At 47.3% G+C, this 24445-nt stretch overlaps 1 protein-coding gene across 1 annotated transcript in view; it reads left to right on the top strand.

The window, feature by feature from the left end:
• The window catches only part of LOC146822325 (uncharacterized), a 670174-nt gene extending 656827 nt beyond the window's left edge, over nucleotides 1-13347 (top strand). The window contains exons 13-14 of the mRNA XM_085610040.1: nucleotides 12037-12183; nucleotides 13262-13347. Of these exons, the coding sequence (XP_085466166.1) occupies nucleotides 12037-12183; nucleotides 13262-13347 (233 nt within the window). The remainder of the gene's footprint in view (nucleotides 1-12036; nucleotides 12184-13261) is intronic.
• Nucleotides 13348-24445: the final 11098 nt, after the last annotated feature.

The following is a 24445-nucleotide window of genomic DNA, read 5'->3' as shown; positions in this document are numbered from 1 at the left end:
CAGCAAAATAGGAAGAAGAGGAAGGCAAAAGATTGGGGAATGACCCTGCAGAAAGGTCAACTTTCCAATGTCAGGCAACTCTTTTCTTCTCAGGGTCCAGGCCAGGCCTTGCTTGGGTGATAGAACACAATGGGCAGTGACTGCATTCAGCAAGACATGTCAATCAGCAGTTTATCAGACCTGGAGGCTTCAATGCAACTGGCCCGCTGGACACCTGCCTTCTGAAGTTAATGGCCCATCCAGTCCTAGATACGCCACATATTGGCTCTAGGTTTTCATTTCACCCATATAGATACTTCTATACAGCACACCAGCTGCATGTTTCTGTTCACCCACACTCTGGAGTGGGGCACACGTTACACTGTACATTATAGCACTCTCATGATGCTGTCTTTATAGTTACAGATCTCCAGGTTCATCTGTCAGATGGCAGGCAGTAGGACACTGCTGCCTACCATGGAATGTGATACATGCACAGGTCCTACCCGCAATATTGGCCTCTTCTGCATAACTAAATGTTGCATCATCACCACATCTGAAACATAAGCAGAAAATTGTGTCAGCAGTGTGTATATTTGTGTACTCTGCAAGGGGTTTATTCAAAAGCAGTGGGGGGTTAAGCCCCTTTCAGGCATGTGGGAGAGTTGTACAAGGTACTTTTACTTTGTGCTCTGTGCAACAGGCACTGTTCCAGGCTTGAAGGGATCAGCAGCACAATTCATCATGTTGGCAATAAACAGGGTCACAGTGGTTTGTGTGGGTGCTGTTACCAAGTGTGGAGCTTTGTTTCGGCACCACCCTTTCTGAGCTTCATTTTCATATGAGGTCAGCAGGAAAGAATGTTCAGCTTGGTGGTCCTGGGGCTGTAGAATGAGAGCGTTCCACATCACTGCACAGGTTCACAGCATGTCCATGCATCTGTGTTTGCTGAAATTGCGCTGTGTGAAGGACATGCTGGGAAACAGAGCAGTGGCTTCCACTTCTTGAATCTGATCTGAACTGTGCACAGCTCATGCTCTAACCCATAGATGTTCTTAATTAATGCATATAATGCGGGTTCCAGAAAAGCCTCTTCTGGGCCGCTCGTGGACACTCAATATGTTCATGCTGTAACCCTTGATCCTTCTGTAAATCACCAGTTATACTTCTACGAGGTAACTATAACTTGTGCCCCACCATGCACTGACTATGACCTCAAATGTTACATCACTGATTACATGTTCAATGACATTGTTGATTACATAACTGATGACATCTCAAAGGATATGATACTGTATTTCATCTTTTTGCACGCAGAGAGTCACTATGGAATTAATTCAGTGTAATCTTTAGCCAATACAGGTAGTGAAAGACAGAGGCAAATGCAGTCCATGCCCCTGAACCAGTCACTAATGTGCTGCATGTCCTAACTCCACCACAGAGAAAGACATGGATATAAACTATCAGCAGTCCAAGGTCTATGAAAGTACTCCTTGGTGACCTTTTCTTTCTGTAATTGCCATATCTTTGGGAAACTATTTTAATATATGTGATAACTTGGCTGTGAGTTTTCCTGTATCTTGGCCCCTGTTTAGAGTTGACTATAGTCTGCATTCTCAAGACGTTTAATGGCTGACAATGGTGCCGGGCAATGACTGATAAAGTTAGGTCAACACATGGGGTCCACAGCACAACCTGGCCATGGTCTTGCAGGCGTTTTAATGGCATTTATTTTTCCATTAATATTATCTGTGCTGAGGACGTTCCCCTGAGGGAAAGTTACTCATGGGCAACTTGGCAATAACTGTAACAAGTTTTGCCTATTGTCCCTGCAATCGCAGAAACCAGATTCACGCTATAATTGGATGCCATTACAGGGATGCTGGCCCGCTGGGGTCTGTAGGCCCCTATATCTGTGATCACATTTAAAATAAAGTCAGCTTTAAAAAAAGAGCAGCACATTTTCCATCTGATAGAGATATCTATCCGCAGATTCCTTCACTTAGAATTATCCCCAGCCGTCAGACAGGATCCGGAATTTTTTTTTTGCAGCAGCACCTCTGCGTGCCGGGGGACGGCGCCACAGGACCCCGCCCTGACGCCGTTCACGGACGTGACATCAGCGAGGTCATATAAGTCCCTCCCGGCGCGCTGACGTCAGTTTCCTTCTTTTCTGCGTACAACGCGGATCCGGAGTAAGCGGTTCCTCTGACCTGTTTTCAGGCCCCTTTCGACACTTTGCGTCTGGAACAGTGTGCGATTCCTTCGGGTTTTATGACGTGTGCCTCCTGTTCGCGGCAAATGTCCGCGACCAACCCACACCTTATCTGCATGTGGTGTCTGGGCGAACACCACGACTCAACGGATAGTGGCGCCTGCCAACAACTTAAGCCGAAGTACCGGCGGGAGTGCCGGATGAATCTACTTTCGGCTCGCTTGTCCCAGTCGGAGTCGTCACGGCCCCCGGCCTCCTCTTCAGCGGCAGGTCCCAGTGGCAGTGGGTTCCGTTTGCGGCGTCAGTCGCCGTCTGGTTTCCGTATGTGTTGCTCACCCGTTCCTGTAAGTCCTGGTGCCTGTCGCCGAGGTCCTCGACCTCCCTTCCTCCTGTTGTTGGGGGCACTAGTTCCTGGACTTCTCCGAAAATGCGCCCTGAGTGTCTGCCCTCCCCTATCTGCCACTTCCTGGCATGGGGGCGACTTGGACCCAGATGGCAGCTTATGCCGCGGCCCTGCAGGCCTCCCTTGGGTCCCCTCCTCTCCCTGCAGTGTCCTCGGACCCACTGCTGCGTGCGGGGTCTCCAGTGGCCTCGCTGGTAGGTTCGCCCCTGGCACTGACTGGGCCCCGTGCCTCTAGGGATGATGGAAGTATAGCGTCATTAGGGCGTGGCCCGGCTGGGCCCCCCTCTTTGGCCCATAGCGCCCCTAACACGCCGTATTGTCCTGTGGGGCTCCCTGTGGCGTCGTAGGTGGTTGCTGGTACTCGCAGCTCGTTTCCGAGTCCCCCTCGGCCCTCTGGACAGGCAGCTGTCTCTTCGCAGGCTGAGCCGATGCCGGTCCGGCACCATATACTTGCCTCCCCTGTTCCGGCTCCGTTTCCTTACTTCGGAGTCGGAGCCTGTTGTGGTTGAGGCCGAGTCGGTGCCGGTCCGGCGCCGAAGATTTGCCTTCCCAGCTCTGTTCTTCACTTCGGAACCGGAGCCTGTTGTGGTTGAGGCCTAGTCGGCACCGGGCGAGGCCGAGCCAGCGCCGGACGAGGCCGAGTCGGCGCTGGAGTTTGTGGCTCCAGCAGATTCTCCGCCTCCTCAAGAGCCCCTTCAGGACCCTCATTTGTCCATGGGGCTTCCTACCTTTGGACATTGGTCTGCTCCTCCTTTCATCAGACAATCCCCTTGGAGTGGGCGGCTCAACTTACAGCCCTCACCCACAGATGAGTGTTACTGTCCCCTCCTCGGAGGGCTTCCGAGTCTGGTGTGGCATTTCTGAGGGTTGTTTCTATGGCCGCACGCATTCTGCGTATGCAGCCCCCTTCAGTTACCCTGCCTGTTGACCCCCTGTTGGAGGTTCTCCACCACGGTTCAGGGGATGTAGAGCTGCTTCTGCCTTTCGAAGCCTCCCTTTATGTTGCCCTTCTGGGGACCTGGGCTCGGCCGGCGTCGGGTGAGCCAGTGGCTCGTTCCATCCTGCACTGCCACCTCCCTGCCCCGACCGATCCGGTTTGCTTGTTTGTTCATCCGGACGAACAGGGGTTAGTTCTGCAGACTGCCTTTCCTTCTTTGCCTCTGCTGTTGCTTTCTCCCTCCCGGAAGTCTAGATGGCTGGAGTCGTTGGGTCGTAACACTTTCGCCTCCACTAGCATGGCTCTTCGCTCCCTAAATACAGTGTGTGTGTTGGCTCGGGCTACTTCTGCCCTTTGGGACTCTGCCGAGTCTCTTCTCTCTTCTACCTCTGGGGGTGCTCGTGCTGACCTGCTCCGTCAAGTCCGTGACGGACATGACCTGGCAGAATTTACTATCCGGTCGGCCCTCGATACCTCAGACTCCTTAGGCCGGGCTATGGCCGGTTCTGTTGCACTACGACGACATGCTTGGTTGTGGGATGGGGTCTTCCCGGAAAATATTCGGGAGCGCCTTGTTGACCTGCCTTTTGATGGGGTCCTTTTGGTTAATACCCACGCCGACTCTATCATAGGCATGTACTTGGCAGGTCTCGGGTCGTCCTATCCTGGGGTGGTTAACCCCCCTTTCTTTTTGCAACTTTCATTCAGTGTTACAAGTTGGACTGTGCGTTTTGGGCTAACAGTAAGCCGACTGTGGCACTGTTCCACAGGTTGTTCGTGTCTTGACCTCTGACTGTGGTTTACCCTCAGAGGTGTTTCCCTGTTTATTCTGAGGGGCGTTATATACCCCAGGTGGGGTACTTGTATGCTATTGTATAGCTCTGCTGCACGCCAGGTGGGCATGGACGTCCCTTTGGGGTCTCCTGGCGTCATTATCTTGACGTTTGGGCGGTTTTCCATATTGTGCCTTCTGGCACTGCCTCCCACATGCCTCAGGTCTCTTCTAGATGTTTTTTCCTTGTTACTAACACTTTTCAGTGTGTTTCAACACGCTTCTTCCGAGGCTTCCACCCTGCCACCGGTGGATTAGGCGGGTTCCTGTTATAGCGCTCGCAGCTGCGCTGGTCTCGTTGCTCGCCCTTTCTATATATAACCGCATGTTCCTGACCACTGGGTACCCTTTTTATACGCCTCCGCCTATCTTCACTCTGTGAGGTCTGGTCCTGTATACCCATTTTTCGGGGAGCAGTTGTGTGCCTTGTCCTCAGGATTGCCATTGTTCTGCACGGCGTTGTTTTTCCTTTGCACGTTTTATAGTACACTTCGGTGCCTTTTCATGCTGCTTCGGCGACAACAGTTCCCATGGTTCCGCTCCCTAGGGTGAGCCTCCTCTTCTGGATGCTCTTCTTCTTAGAGGTCTTGTCTGTCCTGTTCATGTACTAAACAGTCCCGCTCTTCTGTGGGGGTGCATTTCTCCTCCCGGTTGGAGGTGGTGGTTCTGGGGATCAGATGTTCTTCACAGCTCTGCGTGCCCTTATTCACAGTTCCTATAGGCACCTTCGATGCCTCGGATGACACACCCTTCAGATGTGTCTTTTTTCCTTTGGGTGTCACCCTTATCAGTGTTTGGTGTGCCTGAGGGACAGTTCCACTTCTGAGAGTCGTCTCGAGTGCTGCACCCTGCATCTCTGTTTCCCTTTGGGTGCGTTCTTCCCCTTTGCCTTCAAGTTGCCTTGTTGGGCAGTCCCGTACTCATCTTAACTACGCTTTCTTGTGACTGAGTTTTGCACTTGGCGTGTCTTATGTTTCACGCCTGTGTTTCTGGTACGTTGCTCAGTTCCTGCCTCTTGCCCTTTGCCTCCTGGCTGCTGCCTGTCCGGCCTCCCTTGCGTAGGCCCGCTGGGTAGGCTCTGATTATGTCACTCCATATTGTCCTCTAGATCTTGGTTGGTGCCAACTTAGCGCACCATTGGGCTCTGGGAATAGTTCTTCTTCCTACCTTCATTATGAACTCTCTCTTCCATTCTGGGATATGGCTTAGTGTCGTTATTCCATCCCGTATTCACACGGGTGTGGTCTCGCACCCTTCGGGTCGTCTCGTGGTACCTTTGCCTCCAATTGTCTTTTGCTCTTCCGAGCAGGTTTGTCTGCTGATTGGCTGCACCGCCACAGCTTTCCTCATAGTCCGTCACCCTGTTGCCGGCTCAGTGCTCTCGGGCACTTTTTGTTGTTCTGTCGCAGACCCACCTCCCCCCTTAGGGTATGGTTGTGGTATCTATTCTAAGTTAAGGAATCTGTAGCTAGATGTCTCTATCAGATGTACGAGTTACTTACCTTCGGTAACAATGTATCTGGTAGAGACATTGTCTAGCCGCAGATTCCTTAAGGCCCACCCATCCTCCCCGTTCTGCGAGGAACTTTCCAGGTGGGGTTCTCGACCTTGCCTCCTTTCAGTTGACACTAGTCTCCATCCAGAGAACTCCAGTTGGTGCAACCCTCTCAGACTTTGTCTTCTGCATTCGCCTCCCTCTGGGTGGCTTCTCTGCAGGTGGAGTGGTGCTTTTCGCTTCGCCTTCCCAGGGGATTTATTTGTCCTTTTCTCTGTATTCATCCACTCTGGTCCTTCCAGTGTGGGGTCTTCTCCTATTCTTTCCCTCCCTCCCACCTCCCCCATCGGTTTAGGGTTTCTTGTCTCCTCTGCAGTCGCCTTCTTTGGGATCTGTTGAGCTGTGCCTCGGCCCTTCAATCTCTACAGGGGAAAGCGCCATTCCTTGTAATGTCATCTCTCAGTGGATTGTTGTTCTTCCTGTGCTCCACCCTTGTTGGCCGGCACAGTTCTGCGTTGTAATGGCAGTCTTTCTGTTGTCTGTCGGGACATTCTTCCCTTGTTACTTAGCCTCTGGGGAGGGTCTCCGCTTCGATTACTGAGGTTGTTTCTCAGAGCGATACTCTGCCTTTACTTCTAGGTCTTTTGGTATTCAGTGTCTGACACTGTCCTCTATGATGATGTTATGCATCAATCGATTTCTTTGTTCTATGGGGTTTTCCTTCTTCGCACACTGTTCCCATACTTTCACAGTTGTGTTTGTGGCTCCGCGTTGTGCCGCGGAAACGTTTCTCCGAAGAAAACTGACGTCAGCGCGCCGGGATGGACTTATATGACCTCGCTGACATCAAGTCCATGGTCGGCGTCAGGGCAGGGTCATGTGGCGCCGTCCCCCAGCACGCAGAGGTGCTGCTGCTGCAAAAAAATTCCGAATCCAGTCTGACGCCTGGGGATAATTCTAAGTTAAGGAATCTGCGGGTAGACAACGTCTCTAACAGATACATCGTTACCGAAGGTAAGTAACTTGTACTTTAAGGAGACTGCATATTCCGGAGTCTCAAGCAACAGGAAGCAAGCCAACAAGCCCTTGGAGAGCACTTGGAGTCCAGCTCTCCTTCAGCAAAGTCAGGTAACAGCTGGCAGCAGGGCAACAAACGAAAGAGCAGGCCTTCCAAATCAGCAGTCCAGTTGAGTGCTTTAAGCAGTTTAGCAGCTCCTCTGCCAGAGTTTCAGTTACAGCAGTGTCTGATTTGAGGGGATCAGAGTCCCAGTACTTATACCCAAATGTGCCTTTGATGTGGGGGGGGGACTTCAAAGCAGCTCTCTGATGTGCAGAGCTTCTTAGCCCTGTTTGCCAGGCTATCTATGGGGGCTAAATCAGCCCTTTGTGTGGGGACAAAGTTGAGTAAAGCGACAGGTTAGCCCCTCTCTTCCATCATACCCAGGCAAGGCCATCAGAATGCAAATGTATGCAGAGGGATACTCAGACACACCTATCCTTCCTATGTTGTTGACTATCTAAAGGGAATGCACAAAGTGTAGCTGTCATTCCACCACCCCCCAGATGTGTTTTTGAGACAGCCTGTCAGGCACATAAAACAGTAAGTGCAGAGAAATGTCATCTTTCTAAATGTGCCATTTCTAAAACAGTAAAGTTAAATCCACCTTAGCCACTAATGAAGATTTATCATCACCATTCCAAAGATATGAAACATGAAAAAGCTACTTCTTTCTGATTAGGAATTACATCTTAAAAATGTATTAAGGAATTCCCAATGCTAACGTATGAGAGCCTCATAGTAGTGAAAAATGAATTTAGCTCTTTGTCTCTACCAGGACATGCAAAACGTAGCATTACATGTCCTACCTTTTACTTACATAGCACTCTGCCCTTTGCCTACGTAAGGTCTGTCTTAGGGTTGATTTATATATAAGAAAAGGAAAGTTTAAGGGTTGGTGAGCAGATTTAAATTGCAAGTTGAAGTGGTACTAAACTGCAGACATAGCCTTTGTAGTGGCAGACCAGAGACAGGTTTGAAAGACTGCCTCTGTGGGTGGCACAACAGTGCTGCAGCACCCTAGTAGCATTTAACGTACAGGCCCTGGGTATATGGTGTACAACTTAACATGGGAATTTGAAGTGAATTAAATATGTTAATCAGGAATACACCAATTACACACATGTTTAGGGAAGAAGCACATGCACTTTAGCACTGATCAGCAGTGCGAAAGGGTTCAGAGTCCTAAGACCAACAAAAAGTTTCAGCAAAATGAGGAGTTAAAAAGCACAAATATTGGGGGAAAACCACCCTAAGTATTACCAGGTCTAACTCACGCACTCTGTTGTGACAGTAGAATTTCAATGTTTTGGGACCGGATGTCGATAGCATAACATTGATATATAGTTTAACCAATCACAATCTGGACGAGACGCCCTCAACGTGCCCCTTCCAAATAGTGATTCATGATTAGTTACTAAAACCCATTTTGCTATTTTCGAACATTCTAATGTATTCGTTTACAATCTTCAATCGGGCAGTTGCACCGATCAGAACTACTTTAGAAAGATATCTTGGATTCAGAGGCACCTTAATCCGATACAGAACAAAGGCTTGCACTAGCCTTACACCCAAAATCAGGAGAGATGTTGAGAGCCTTTGAAAAGATATTTGATTGGTTCAGCATCAAAGCTGAAGGAAGAAAAAGATGAAACATTTAAAGGAAAAAGGCAGAAACATAGTGTGCTAAAGAGACAAGAATAAATATCAGAGCAGGAAACAGACTTTGGTTAGAGGAGAGAGTAGGGAAGGTGTTGGACAGGCCACATGAAGGGCTTGCTCCCTCCCCGCATGACAGGGCCCAAGCCCCGGCCCTCCAGGTGTTACCCACAGAAACAACCCGCACCCCGTCTCCCGACGGAACTCCTGCCCCCGGACATCTATGTATCATGGGGCCGAACCACTACCGGCTTCCCCGGCCGGACCAGCCGCCATCTTGGACACTGCACCACGAGGCCGCGTGGCCTCCGCTCGACCCTAACCCTGGGCCTGGCCAGGCCCCGACATCCCGGCACCACCATCCACCCAGGAGGTGAACGGACCACTTGGCAGGTCGATGGGAGAAAGAAGTGTCGAGGGCTCTCCCCCGCCAGGTGCCGATCGCCCTCCAGCTCCCCCGGGCGCTGGCTCCACCCCCCTGCTGGGTGTCTGGACTCCCTCATCCCGGACCTCCCGACCTCCAAGTGCGAGGGTCCGGACATCAAAGGGCGCCAGACCTATAACTAGGGCAGCTCCAGAGCAGGAAGGCAGTTGTATCCTGGAGTTGAGAGACACCGAGAAGAACTCATCCTTGACGGACTACCGGCGCTGCCGTAGCCCTGCCTTGGGAGATAATGTATCCAGAAAGTGACATGCAAAACATCACTTTGATCTCAGGAGCTGGAGATGAGAGATTTTCAGTTTTGTATGAATATATAATGAGTGTGACTTTGTATCCCTTCTGGAAAGTGGCAGCACAGGGAGGGGGCTGCTCCAGAGAAGGGTTGAGAGATGCTTGATTGTGTTTTGAGTTTCTTCAAATCCACTCCTAAGGTATTTTTGCTCCTAAATTTCTTGTGGCCGCTGCAATTTTATCGCAGAGTGTAAATATTCAAGTTGTGAAAGGAGGGTCGCTTTGACAGTTATGTGGGCCAAATGAAATTTGATTTTTGCTTCGGACCTATTTAAACAATAAATGATTGTATTATTTCATATAATAAAAGATGGGTCCTTGGGTTACTGTATCCAGATGTAAGTTTATTCTCATTAAACAGGAATCAATGTACAGGATACAGGCCCCAGTTAAGATCCAGTTAAAGCTCAGTTAAGGCCCAGTTTAAAACCCAGTTAAGCCCCACCGGGAGCAGCTGCCCTGCTGCTCAGCCTCAGATCTAACTGGCAGTAGAATCAAACATACACAAAAGGAACTCTTGGGTGACATCACAGATAGAGGCTGAGGGGCTTAGAACAAACACAGAAGAAGGACAGAGAAGAAGGAAAAGCAGGATGTAACACATCTCCCTCCTTGACAGAAGTAAGAGACAGATGTGAAATAGAACATACAGCAGAGATGAAAGTAACACAACTTCAGCTTCATTACAGGCTAGTAGGATGCAGGTAAGACAGCGCGAGCTGTAATGTTTTTTAAATTTTGCAGAACGGTTGAACCGGCACAAGTTGAGCGATGGTACTGACCCCTACAAAAACGAAAATAGCCAAATGTTGCAAAATCCACCAAAGTTGAGCTGACGAAGTTTAGCTCAGATGAGAAGTTCTCTGGCTTCCTTCAATGGCATGCAGTGAAATAGCAGATCAACCAACAGTTCACAATACATAAAACAGATTTCTTTTCTTGCCCTCTGCGAACAGTACCATTTAATGAGCATGAGCGATCTCGTTCTCAGATATGTAAAAGTTTGTAGAATTTGAAGAGTTGGTCGATTAAAGTACTTTAAGTAGAGCGCACAGAGTTCAGGTAATCACACACCCTTTTAAACACGTGGCAGATCCAAGGTTAATCAAATCAAATCTCCTCCTTTTTTTCCGATGTGTGAGTCTCAAAATCAAGGTGCAAATTCCATGTAAAAGTAGATTTCAAAAAGCAGGTGACATCTAATGTTTAGGCATACTTTAACATGTCTCAATTTCAACTTACTTCAGGCTGTCAGTTGTTGTAGACACCGGTGGGGCAATCAAGGGGTTGGACATGCAGTTCATTTAATTTCTTGTAGTTTCTCTTGTAAAATTCCTTTGATCACGCGTGGTTTCTTCCTTCAAATCGTCGCCAGTGTAACATTTCATAAAATAAAGGATGAGTCCTTGGGTTACTGTATCCAGATGTAAGTTTATTCTCATTAAACAGGAATCAATGTACAGGATACAGGCCCCAGTTAAGATCCAGTTAAAGCTCAGTTAAGGCCCAGTTTAAAACCCAGTTAAGCCCCACCGGGAGCAGCTGCCCTGCTGCTCAGCCTCAGATCTAACTGGCAGTAGAATCAAACATACACAAAAGGAACTCTTGGGTGACATCACAGATAGAGGCTGAGGGGCTTAAAACAAACACAGAAGAAGGACAGAGAAGAAGGAAAAGCAGGATGTAACAATGATTATCACAAGTCGAATGTGACAGTGAATACAAATAAAAATCATTTCTGGGCTGTATGGGACTAGAACCTTTGATACTTCCTCCGCTGCACACAGCAGCATACGAGGAAAAGGATTAACCTGCACTCCCTTCATGAATACTGCAGCGTCATGCAGAAATATCTGACAGAATCAATCAATCAATCAACGCCTACAACGCATACAGAACGCCTCCGTACGCCTCATCCTCAACATCCCCCACCACAACGACATCACTTCCCACCTGAGAGACCTGCAATGGCTCCCCGTCAACAAGAGGATCACCTTCAAGCTCCTCACCCACGCACACAAAGCACTCCACAATACCGGACCAGTATACCTCAATGAATGACTCACCTTCTACACCCCGAACCGCCAGCATCGCTCCGCTGATCACGCCCTCGCCACCGTCCCCCGCATCCGACGAGCGACCGCCAGCGGCAGATCATTTTCCCACCTCACCGCCAAGACATGGAACACCCTCCCCATTCGAAAGCGACACACCCAGGATCTGCGGACCTTCAGGAGACTCCTCAAGACCTGGCAGTTCGAGCAGTAGCAGCTCACCCCCCCCCCCCCCCCCCCCCCCAGCGCCTTGAGACCCTCACGGGTGAGTAGTGTGCTCTACAAATGCTTGATTAATTGATCGCACGGCAACTTCTTCTGCGACACGCTAATTTGCAGCATGTGTCTTAAGCGATGTATTTTGATTGGAAAATAACAAAAAGAAAGCATGCAGGTATTTTTCTTCCTTCAAATTATATTTTTGTAAATAGTTTCTCGTTACTTGTATTGAAAAAGACTGATTTTAATGAATTTGTGTTGTCCTGACAGGGAAGTGGTGTTTTTTGGGGATTATTTAATAGGATGGTGCAAAGTGATCCAAAGCACTGGATCAAACACTTACCATTCTAAAACCCTAAAGACGCAATGCAAAATTGAGCAGCACCACTGAAGCGCCTGGCAGCCATTAGTAAATAACTGCTGTTGTGTTAATTGAAACTTTTTCCGTTACAGACAAAGTGGGCTTGTGTCCTCCTGAAAACAATACCACAAAATGTACCTACCCATTAGAGCCCAACAAGTGCATACGTGACGGCAACTGTCCCAGAGAGGAAAAGTGCTGCGGGGCCTGCACAAAAAAGTGCACCAAGCCTTATCAAGGTATGTGGGTAAACTCCTAGTCTATTGCATAACATAATAGACTCAGATACATTGGCAATTTGCCCAAATGCATGGCTGGAAATGGAGAGAGAGACGTAAGGTATGACAATGCATGTGTATATGTAAATTAAAATACTTGCACATTAACATTATTCTGCGTTCCTCTGACAGGCCGGCCAATGAGAAGACAGGCTGATGGCCTGTTTGTGGGTGGAAGCTGAGGGCCAATGAGGGGAGGCCTACCTGATGTTGGATGGGAAAACATACACCCTACACAACACCGAGATTCCATTGGAACTGGCCCGAGCAGCATAGATCCCCTTTATTAATACCATCAGCTGAGCCCGCCCGGAGGGGTGTGTGCTTCCCATCACCCACTGTGTAGCGCCCAGGCGGCTCACAGCAGGAGTTTACAGTCATTGGCAGTGTGAGCTGTGCAGGAGCTGAGCCTTAGACAGAATATAGGTTTTTGTAAGTTCTTGTTTCAGGATCAGCCATCCATCTTGGTGCCAGTAGGGATAGGAAGATGTCGCAAAGTCTCTGACTTTGTCGAATGGGGATATTGGGGCGCACGGAGAAGGACACTGTTGCCCGCAGCCTGTACAGTGTCTTATCAATGCAATTGTTTTGATGCGGGCATTGGCTGTGTGGGGAGGAGGCTAAGTGTGGATGTTGTTTTCTTCAATGCTTGCATTGTCTCCTCAGTGGCTGCAGTTGATAGGAGCTGCATCCTCAGGTTAAAAGGACTCAGGCATTCCTAGTGGAAGGAGATGTGGGAGGGTGTCAAGAGAAAGAGGATAGATCCAAGAATAGTGGCCAGAGTCATAGGTGGGGAGAAGCAGTAGATATTTTTATATTGGGAAGTGAATTCATCTTACACTGCATTTGATTAGAGCAGAAATAAAAAAGAACACTGTTCATTTTATATTGTACCGGGGATTAAATGTGTTAACTAACAGTTCAGACAACAAACATTCATCAGTAGTCCATCCTTAGATTCACTCTTTGATCTAACACCAACGCTTCTCAAATCGTTTGCATAAACCATTCTCTTATAATCAATTCTTTCAAATTCCAGTGACTTCTTCATTTTCTGTGTCCATTCTTCAAACATGCGAGAAGCTGTTGATCTCCATTTTGTGCTGTGAGAGATCTAGCGACTGATGAGGTGAAACACAGCGTCATATTTAGTTTTTTAGACCCTTACACTAGGCTCCCGTTGCATGCCCAAAATGCTACACAGGGACCGGAGCTAAAACATATTGTCTACTTGCCGCAGCCATTTAACACAGATTCCCAAAAGGGCTTAATGTTAACACAGTCCCATAACATATGCATCCATTTCCTAATCTCATTGAAACGCTGGAATCTAACGTCTGCAAAATTCCTGACTTGGCTATACTATCCTATGAAGGTGGATTGTCAGGCTAACTGCACCATGTCGTATAAGCAAGGATTTACCTATCGCAGACTTTTTATCGCTGGATTACATGCGATATTCCCGCACTTCCCCACTATTGCTGGATTTATTATCGCCTTGGAGATAAGCGTTGATAATAATGAGATATCGCATTGATTAAATCCAGCGATGGCTGATGATAAGGAAAAGCTCACTAAACGCGCTTAGCGATAATCATCGCTGTTTGTTGATAATATGCCCATCAGACTTCCAAAAGGGCTTGATGTTTACACGGTCCCATAACATATGCTTCCAGTTCCTAATCTCATTGAAATATCTTGAGCAGGTAGATGGAATAAGATCTGTCATTTGTTAATCTGCTCTGAAGTTACGTACAGCTCATGTATTGAAAAATACTGAATACAGAGGGGGTTAGAATTTAAAGGCTAATATGATATCTTTGGTTGTCCTCCCCCCGATTCTTCCTTGGAAAACTGATAGCCTAGATCCGATTCCCGAGCTACTTTGGTTATTTTGTGATTTCCAGCTTCAAGCGCTACAAATTTCTTCTAAGCTCTTGCCATGTAACATGTAATAGGTGAGTGACAGAATGTCTCCCGAAGGACTTCCGCCCTCTCACTAACCTGTCTGCTCGGAAGATAATTTCTCTACTGCAGGCACTTGGAGAAACTACTTGTGAAATGAATATTACATTTGTGTCTAACTTCTTCTAACGTGGTGAAATTTTATTGATTCTGTAATTTTTTTAATTCCCATACATATTTTCGGCCCATTCTGGCATCATGGTAGACAATTCTACAGGGTATTCACGTTTGTTGCACAGTGATAAGGCTTCTTGCTGCCTATATGTCATAGCCCTTCTAATCCATAAAAGCACCTATTTGACAAACGAGTCTGAAATGTAATATTTTGTATTTTTTAGGATTCAAACATTTGCAAGTGAAGCCCTGTAAGCCATACATCGCTCCATTACCCTTACGAGGATTGTATTATATTGACATATTCATTTCCAGTATCACAAGTCAATGCAGTATCTGAGATGAGGCTGTAAGTAATATCAATATAATTCTAAACTAGGAAGGACTTTCTCCAACTGCAGGCAAGGTTTTTCTTTGCCACTTATGGCCACTCACTTCTCCACATCAATTAAGTTACCAGCCATTTTCTAAAACCAAGTTTATTTATGTAACATGAAACTAACCATTTCAATGATATAAATTCTATCTACCATTGAGAGAGGAATATGGGGGCAGTTATAAAAAACCTTCGTTAGTTTAGATCGCAACCTATCAGAGAGGAATATCACCTGGTCATGTGGAAACGTATATTCCCAAGCATCTGTTTGGGCATGACGTTACCACTGTGATTTATAATGATGTGAATTCACTGGATAAATAATAATAAATAATAAACCTAAGGCCTGATGCACAAAAGAACCAATTTGAGAATCCCTAATTGCAAACTTTTGCGATTGCAATTTAGAAATCGCAATCAGGCATGTACGTACGGAGACGACAGGATTTTGTGATTCAGCAACGAGTCTTTTCGCTAAATAGGTAATTGCAATTTGTGATTACTTCAGTGATCGCAATATACAAATGAAGTCGCAAATTGCGAATAAAATCGCAGATTGTGACAGAATTAAAAAAAAAAGCATTTTCTCCTTTCTGGGTGAAGCTCATGACCCCAGCAACAGGAAGTACTGCCTAGGAGAAGCCAGGCGAGCAGGCAGAATGAGGAGGGAAGTACTGCTGTACATTCCAAGTGACCTGAGGAGACAAAACTATTAAAATAACCCAGAAAATGGCCAGCGATCAGGCAGAGAAGGAGGCAGGGGCCAGGAAGTGGAAACTGAACTTCTCAACAAAAGAAATGGAGATACTAACTGAGAAGTTCTGCATCAACCATAAGCAGCTGTTAAGTTGTGCATCCATGACTGTGCCTGAGACCTAGACTAATATCTCGAAGGACATGCAGCAGAAAACAAATGCTTTAGTCGTGACACAGAGCTCGGTGGAAGAAATAAGGATGCAGTGGTATGACCTCCCGTCTCAAATCAAAGAAAGGGTGGCAACAATCTTGCGTAAGTCCTGGGCCGCAGGAGGTGGTCCCTCAACTGTTATCCCACCCAGGGCACTGGAGGCAATGGTGGAGACTACCCTGGAGCCAGAGGCAGTTGTTGGTTGTGGTAGCCTTGACACTTCTGCATCTGCACCATTTCTTAGTAAGTGTATCCTCCATATAAATGTAAACTACATGCATAATAAATAGAGCTCACACAGGCAGGCAGATCAGTTTGGGACCATTACACAGCTAAAGTATCCGCCCCGACATCAGCACCGCCATCCCAGACGGATACAAGATCCAGAGGAAAGACCGCCCCAACCACCAGGAGGGGGCCTTGACATCGCCCACAAGAGCACCCTCCACCTCACCACCTCCAGCGAACCCTTCCCCTCTGCCGAACACCTGCACTTCCAGATCCAGACCACCCCCAAAGCTACACTCCGAAGAACCCTCATCTGCAGACCCTCCGGTCCCTGAACACTCTTCGCCAACACCATCACAGACTTCATTGCAACCCATCTCCTCAACAAACTACATACTCATTGGAGACCTGAACTTCCACCTCGACAACCCCAGAAACCCCAACTCCACTATCCTTCATGACAACCTGGCAAGCATCGGACTTAAACAACTTGTCAACACACCGCTCCACAGAGCAGACACACCCTCGACTCCATCTTCGCGGCAGGAAACAGCGTCCAATTCAGCCACACAAAGCAGCTGCCTTGGACCGACCACTACTGCGTACACTTCACCATCAACAAACCCAAGGCACCCAAACTAGCCCCATGCCCACCACGAAGAAACTGGAGTAAGGTTTCCAACGAGCAACTTAACTCCAAACTAACCCAAGACAACCACACCTGGGAGCCCGACGCAAACGATGCAACCAGAGATCTCCACACCTGGATCTCCAACTGCACAGTGGAGCTCCCCCCGCTACCCAACCCATACAAACAACGCCCCAGGTAGGCCGCCTGGTTCACCATCGCTCTCCAAGAAGCCAGAGGCCTGGAGAAGAACTGGAGAAATACCAAGCTAACCGAAAACCGAACCACCTACAGGGACGCCATGACAGACTACCACAACCAGATGAGAGCCACCAAGAGGAACTTCATCCACAGCAAAATCTTGGCCAACTCCACCATCTTTTCAGTGTCATTCAAGAATTCACCAACCCACGCAGCGAAGCCACAGACATCACCGCATCCAAAGACCTCAGCGACAAGCTTGGAACCTATTTCCACCTCAAGATCAAAAACCTCTACGACAGCTTCATTGACCATCCACCAGGCGCCACAGATGGTGTAGTGAAGGCAGCGATTTAGATACATACATTGCTATGTTAGCATAAGCACGTTAGATGTTAGAACGCCATCTTGCCACTTTTGCTGCTTTTGCACACGACACTGCAGATACATGTTATTATTTCAAAACTGCTTGCTTGCCTTTTCTTCACATGAGAACTGTCTGGTTCTCATGTGAACCAGACAGTTGTTCACATCCCTAGACGTGCACTGCGACCTTGGTCTGAAGATTGTGTGAAGAAACAGTCTGAGCCGCCAGACAATGCATGTTTTTGAGTTCGGGTTGATCGGCCCACGCTCTAGCCATAACACGCACACAGCTGCAGATATCTGAAGGTCGAGAGCCTTTAATATTACACTTTGCATGCATTAGACACACATTCTGGAGAAGAACTTTTCCAGGCGCAGAGCAAAGCTGATTCTGTGATGTGATTCACCTAAGCTGATCTTTACGGTATGGGGTTCCCCATTCAAACCTAGAGACCTTCTATTAGTCTAATAATGCTAGCTTACTAGTGAAGGGAAGGTGGTTGTATTCCACTGTCATTTGTAATATGAATTTTCCCTTCATTTTCTATGGTATTGTAAAAATGCTGATGATTTTGATCTTAATCATTTGTCTGCTTATGTTAGCCAAAGTACTGCAGCTTAGGACACGTAGTTTATAAAATAAACATTTTAAACTTTACCGTGTCTCTGATTACTCTTGTTGTGGACTGATATGAGAATAATAGCGAACAGGTATTTCTGATTCCCACCATTCCTGAGAGTACTCTAAGTCGCTTGTTCTGGGTTGTCTATTCATTGAGATCTCCGAGAAGATACGGATAACGAATGGGACACTGATGCTAGTCGGATTGGGGTTCTGGGTATGGAAGTGAGTTTTTGGTACACCGCAGTTCACTGAGTTCCTGGTTTCCTGCGCATAGTTCTGTGCATGAGCAGAATCCCTGCAACATGGCGCACCTAACGTTTGGTATTTTGATTTGAAACGCCTTAGTAGTGCTTATTTTAGTCCACGACACCCTCATTCTTGTTTCCAGATAGCGGGAGTGACGGACTTAACCTACCTATTAGTACGATAGGTTCTCTCAAGCTTGTTAATTAAAAAGGTTTTTTTATATTTCTGAACCCTTGTGCTACTGTAAAATCCATTGTTATTCTTCTCTGTGTCCTTTTGGCGGTCGAAATTGCAGCGCATAGCCGTACACCTCTGCGGCGTCATTTGACGCAGTTTGGGGTGCCGGTCGAAGGGATGGACGTTATTTTTGTGGTGAGTGCCGATGCGTCCTACCCCTACGAGTTGTTTTACTCTTGGGTGACGCTGCCGGCAGTAAATGCGGATGATAATACATTTCACTCCTATACTTATATGCGGATCCCAGTAAATTATATGCCATATATGACGCAGGAATTTCCTATTTCAGCTTGGCAGCATCGCATTTGGTTTAATGGCGCCCTTCCCCATGCGGTTACACCGGTTAGAATGGGCCCTTTGTCAATTCCAGGGGCCACTTGGCCGGTGCTGGCTGGATTTACGCCTCACCCCCGCTATCTGACTGTTGCGGTGGATGAGTTGCGTGTACTCCATACAGCCCTCATTACGGTATATAGGGATTTAGTGCAATACATTTCGCGCAACGTGCAGATGGGGGCACCTGCTGTTGCGGGACAACCAGCTGACCAAGCCGCGGTTGTTATTAGTCCCGTCATGGTTAATTCGATAATGGGCAAGCGCCCGCAGAATAAGGACGATTTGCCTTATTGGCTTGCTGAGAAATTTGACCAGCTGGAAGCAGTATTTCCGCACTCTACTCCTGTGGAGAAGCACAGGATCCTCACTATTAGTTTGCAGAAAGACTTAGTCCCAGAGGTGTCCGATTGTGACAACTGGGGTAAGGTTTTTGCCATGGTCTACTCGAAGTGCTTTGGCACCCCGTCTATGGCTGGGCTTCCCTCCGTCATTAAACTTGTTCAAGATAACCACAGTCCGGAGGCGGCAGTCGAGTTGGGAATGTGGCTTGTCGGTGTGTTCAACGTCGTTGCCTCTCTCGTCCTTGGTAATCTCAAGGGTGATGCAGTACAATTCCAAGTGGCTAATGGTTTAGCCCGCGTCGATGAGCTCGATAAGCCCAAAGAGTTGCCTAAAATTATTGCGGAAGCTTATAGAACTATTGGCCGCAGTAGCTTAGGGATTAAGCTGACTATAGTCATTCCTGACTCGATACAGCACACTAAGGTGAGCTCGTCTGTTAAAGACGATCGTCCAACTTTTCCAAAGCAAAATTGGCGAACAAAGAAACAGGGGAAGCAGCAACAGAAACAGGGGTCTCGTCCTGCGTCTCCCGTACAGGCGACTGGTGAACGCACATACGATTTGCGCGATCGCACTAGTATTAGGTCACCTGATAGGTTTCAGGTTACTGAACAACGTTCTCCTCGTTCTTCATAGGAAATATCGGCCTCACATTCCAGTGGCGGAGAACGTGGCAAAGGTCGGGGTGCCCAACAAGGACGTGAGCAACCCCGTCAGACTGACGGTAAAGGCAAGCAGGACGAGTTTGCACGTCAACGTCCCCCGTTTCAGAAGAAGAAGGTTGCTGCGCTAACAGCGAGGTATGCCACAGATAGTGAGAACGCAGCTTCGGAACCTGACATGGGCACTAACGCTGCTCGACAGCGCAGCGGAGGTCACAGTAGTGCGGCAAGCTGGTCGCCTACATATCTGGAGGCGACAGCAACTGACACATTTATTACTGTAGAAACTGCTGACACTAGAGTGGCTCCCCTGGACAGACTATATGACATAGTCCTCTTAATTGAGGTTGACATACAACGTACAATTCAAGGGATTTTTTGGGATAATCTGATCTCTTCCTATGACATTCTCTTGGCGGAGGCGGACTGGCCCCCGGCTTTCATTTTAGATGCTCCTAGAGGGGAGGAAGTAATCCTCCCGTCCTTTGCGCACACGGTGCCAAAGGAGCACGCTGAAAAGTTTGCTGAGGAGTGGGCTCAGGTGCTTGCTCCAGTTTTGTATCTTACTCAGGTAGGCTGGGATAAATTGTCCCCCAGCCATGAGATTCCCTTGCGGTCTATGCCCCAGCCACAGCCCCAATATCCCATGCACCGCAGAGCTAGATCTCACGTCGCAGACATCCTTGAGCAATTGGAATATCAGGGTGTTATTGAAACATGTGTGTCACCAATGAATAATCCTTTATTCACTGTAACAAAGCCTGATGGGTTATACCGCCTAGTTTTGGATTACTGGCATTTGAACTCTCATTGCCGGACGTGTGCTGTACAGAATACCCACAGTTCTGCTCTCGTTGATAGCCTCGTGAGAAAAAGGTTTAAAACTTGACATTTTCAATGGCTTTTACCGCCATAACTTGTCCTCTATTAGTAGTCAGTGGACAGCGTTTACTTCTGGCGGCAAACAAAAGCAGTTTAAGAGATTAGCCATGGGCTATAAAAACAGCCCTGGCGTCTTTGCCGCACGTGTTGTCTCTCTGTTAGAGAGCATTGACCCTGATGCGTACTCGTATGTTGATGATATCTATCTCACGGACGACGAGTTGTGGCCGCATCTGTGTCGCGTTGATCGCATCATTGTTATGTTTGCAGACTTCGGTTCCAAATTCAACTTTGCAAAGTCTCACATTGCAGGGTATACAGTGTTGTTTTTGGGCTACAAGCTCAACAATGAGGGTCGAGGATTAGCTTCTCACTTTCTAGATAAGTACGCATGCTTGCGTGCTCCTACAACATTGAAAAAATTACCGTCTTTGCTGGGCTTTCTGAATTCGGTCGTACCTACATTCCCGATTATGCCCAGCGTATCAAGCCGCTTTATGCCTTGGTACAACCTACTTTTTCCAAATCGAGCTGGCTGCCAGAGCATTCAGCTATTTTGCAATCTTTGCAGGCTGATCTTCTTGCTTCGAAATACTTACTGACACGTGATAAGCACACTAACCTGGTAATAAGAATTGTGCCGGGAGCAGTGGGTTTCACGTACTTAACGTTCAATGAGGGCGACACCGTCCCCATTGCCTACAAATCACACCTGTACACTTCGGCTGAACTGCGCTTTTCCACAGTCAAAAAATTTTGACTGCAGAGCAGATGACTATTCTTAAAGAACGAGCGCTGTCGCAAGGAAAACCCATATTGGTGGTTACACCATATCCTGCTCTAGAGGCGGTGATGAAAGCCAGTGTACCTAATTCTAAAGCTTTGCATCCGCGTTGGATACAATGGGCCACTTCTTTGACAGCGCCGGATGTCTCCTATATCTTTGATGCCTCATTACAGACTCAGGAGTTTTTGCAGTATGAATTAGTTCATCCGGCTTCTCTGTCTTTGCGCCCGCTCGAAGATTACCATTGTGTCATTTACACTGACGGTTCGGCGCAACCGGCGACGAGATCAAAGCATGCCTATTCGGCAGCCTGCGCAATTGTGGCAGGTACTTTCGTGAATGGTGAATTCCAGTCTGATGTCGTGCATATGCAGTCATTGGGTGATTGTACCGCACATTTGGCAGAGCTCCGTGCTCTGGTGCTTGCACTGGAGTTTGCTGACCCTCGCGTTACTACTCTTATTGTAAGTGACTCGTTTTACTGTGTTCAGTCCTTTAACGACAATCTATTCTTTTTGTCTCAAAATGAAAATCGTGATTCCAAAGGTAGTACAATTAAGCATAAAATGCTTTGGGTTCGAGTGGCAGAACTTAAAGAACATCTGCCTCTCATGAATGTAATTCACACTCTTGGTCACCAGCTAGTTGGTATCCATGCTGTCGGCAACAGCTTGGCTGACGAGGCAGCAAAAACAGCAGTGGCGACATATCTAGTAGCAGCAGTTACAAGATCCAAAAGTAAGATCGATGATGACATCTTGGCAGCTATTGCTGCTACAGAGAAGGGAAGTAATTACCCGAGAGGTTTCCCTTCTCGGTACCATTATCATTTAAGTCCTGATAATGTCCCATTAGTGAGAATTAACAACGTTGGTGACAGATTGATTCCCAACGCGGACTGCAGACCTTCCTTGATAACAGCGGCTTACGAGGGTACGGACTCTGCCCATGCCGGCGTTGCAGCACCTCTTACTCTGTTACAACAACGTTACTGGTGGCGCGGGTTATATAAACAGGCCCGCACTTATGTTCTTGACTGTGACATTTGCCAGCAGATTAAACCTTCAACTGCTGCGTGTCCACAACAAACTCAGTTGTACATATCTAATAAACCACTCGGTCCTTTCTCCTCTGATACTGCGTACAAGTATATCTTAGTTGCAGTGGATTCGTGCACACGTTTTCTGTGGGTATGGCCACAAAGGAGTGCTGATGCCCGTACTGTCATCAGGGATTTGCGTGTCTTTGTGGGAAGTTTTGTGTGTGGTACCTTTCATTCTGATCAGGGCCCTGCGTTCGCCTCTAAGGCGCACAAAGAAACCATGAACTCTCTGGGGGGTCCAAGTCAAATTTTCGTCTCCATACCGACCTGAGGGTAATAGTGTAGTGGAGCGAATGAACCGTGACTTAAAGCAATCCTTGACAGCTAGGGTTTTAGGCACTGTCCGGAACTGGTTAGCCCATCTGTATAACGTCCAAAGTGCACTTAATAATCTCCCTAGAAGGTCTCTGGGTGGGCGGACCCCATACATGATGCTCTTTGGCATAAAAATGTTTGTCTCGGACCTTGATGGTCTAGACATGGCGGCGTCTGCCGCACCCTTTGACGTAGATGATCACTGTGCTGTATTACAGAATCTACAAGAAGCCAGAGACAGTCTCGCGGAGGAACACGTGCCCTCCACATCTGATGCTGTGCTTCAGATTCCGGTAGTCGGCTGGCTACCTCGAGTTGGTGACCTGGTCCGTGAGAAGGTGGAGAACAAGGAGTTCGGCCCCTCTTATCGTGCCCCGGTTCCAGTGCTTGGCGTGCAGGGTACAAGAACAGTCATTTTGCCTCCACTTCCTGGTCGCAAGGATAACAGGTACATCTCCATTGACAATGTCAAATTACAGCAAGTGGCCGATTCTTCTTAGTATGACTTCAGCGGTTTCATGCCCTGCGATGCTTAGAAATTCTGTTTTGACTCCGGCTTCTACCACCAGGCCTGACATTGCCATCGAGATGCATACAGTTACTAATCCTTTATTGCAAACGCCGGCTTGTGGTCCAACTGAAGATACTGAGTATACTTATCCCACAGATGTGTCGTTGCCTGGTTTACAATCATCTACAGTTAACCAGTCACGTTTCTCCTTTGATACTAACTCTATGACTTCCAGTGCCCCATCAAAAGTTTCTATTTTTGCTGTTTGGTTTAAAAGACATTTTTTGATTCCCCCTTGGACTATTTTTTTGTTTATGTCCATTGGATTTGTGGTGGTATTTTTTCGTCTTGTGAATGGACACTACCTAAAAGAAAGATCTACAATTAGACTAATTGATGGAACTTTGGCCCCCGCTCCTCGTCGCACATCATGAAGAGGGACCAAACTTTTGTGAATATTACCGCCTGGCCTGTGTTAGATGGGATTGCGTGAGATGCTGTTAAATTTCAAACTCATGGACCCACTGAGGTTATCAATGTTCCAAAGGTATTTCGTGTTTCTGTGGGTGATGTTGTTAAACAGAACATCCGTTCTGATGATTGGGACGTTCAGGCCATAGAAGCACTGTTTTCTGATTTAAAATATTATGCCACTTTTGATGCTGAGGATTTGTATTTAGATACTGCCAATTACAGGGAGCAGTTTTGTTATCAACATTATGGCAATCATTTCCTACATAAAGCCAATACTTATCGAAATTTTGTAAATTATACGCAATGGGAACATTGTCCAACGCCAATGCTAGGCAGCTCCAACACATTGGTGAACAAATTCACATATTTTACTGATTTCAGTGTTTCAGATCCTGCCTCCTATTATTTTAAGATGGCAGCAGAGTCTGCCTTGAAGGTTAGGCTGACACACACTAAATTATTGTATTCCAAATCCTTTATGGATGCTTTGTCAATCAGCGGTTATGATCTGTGGAAAGCTACTATTGATCTAAAATCAGTTTGGGGTTCTAAATTGTGGCAGGTACAAGGAACAGAAGCTTTGCATCTTGCCTGCCTCATCCCGAACCACATATTGTTTTTGAATTCAACTATTTTTCAGACCACCTGCTTTGGATTGGCTACTTCTAAAAAACTGAATTCTCCCTCTACTCCGGATCTGGGTGCTTATCCAAATTGGGATAATCATACAGATCTGTCCCTTGATCCGTTGCAGTCATACATCTCTAATACATCCTTCAATATTTCCACATTAAATCCGGAAGCATGGTTAACATGGCAGACGAGCTCAGATTCCTGTCAACATTGTTTTCTGGGTCTGAAACCTGGGTATACGCAGGTTCGTGTAGACCCCCGCTTTGAATCTTCTCATTCTGTTACT

Source organism: Triturus cristatus, chromosome 6 (genome assembly GCF_964204655.1).
Source record: "Triturus cristatus chromosome 6, aTriCri1.1, whole genome shotgun sequence".
NCBI lineage: Eukaryota > Metazoa > Chordata > Amphibia > Caudata > Salamandridae > Triturus > Triturus cristatus.
Note: the sequence above shows the minus strand (reverse complement) of the source record. Positions and strands in the feature narration are given on the sequence as shown.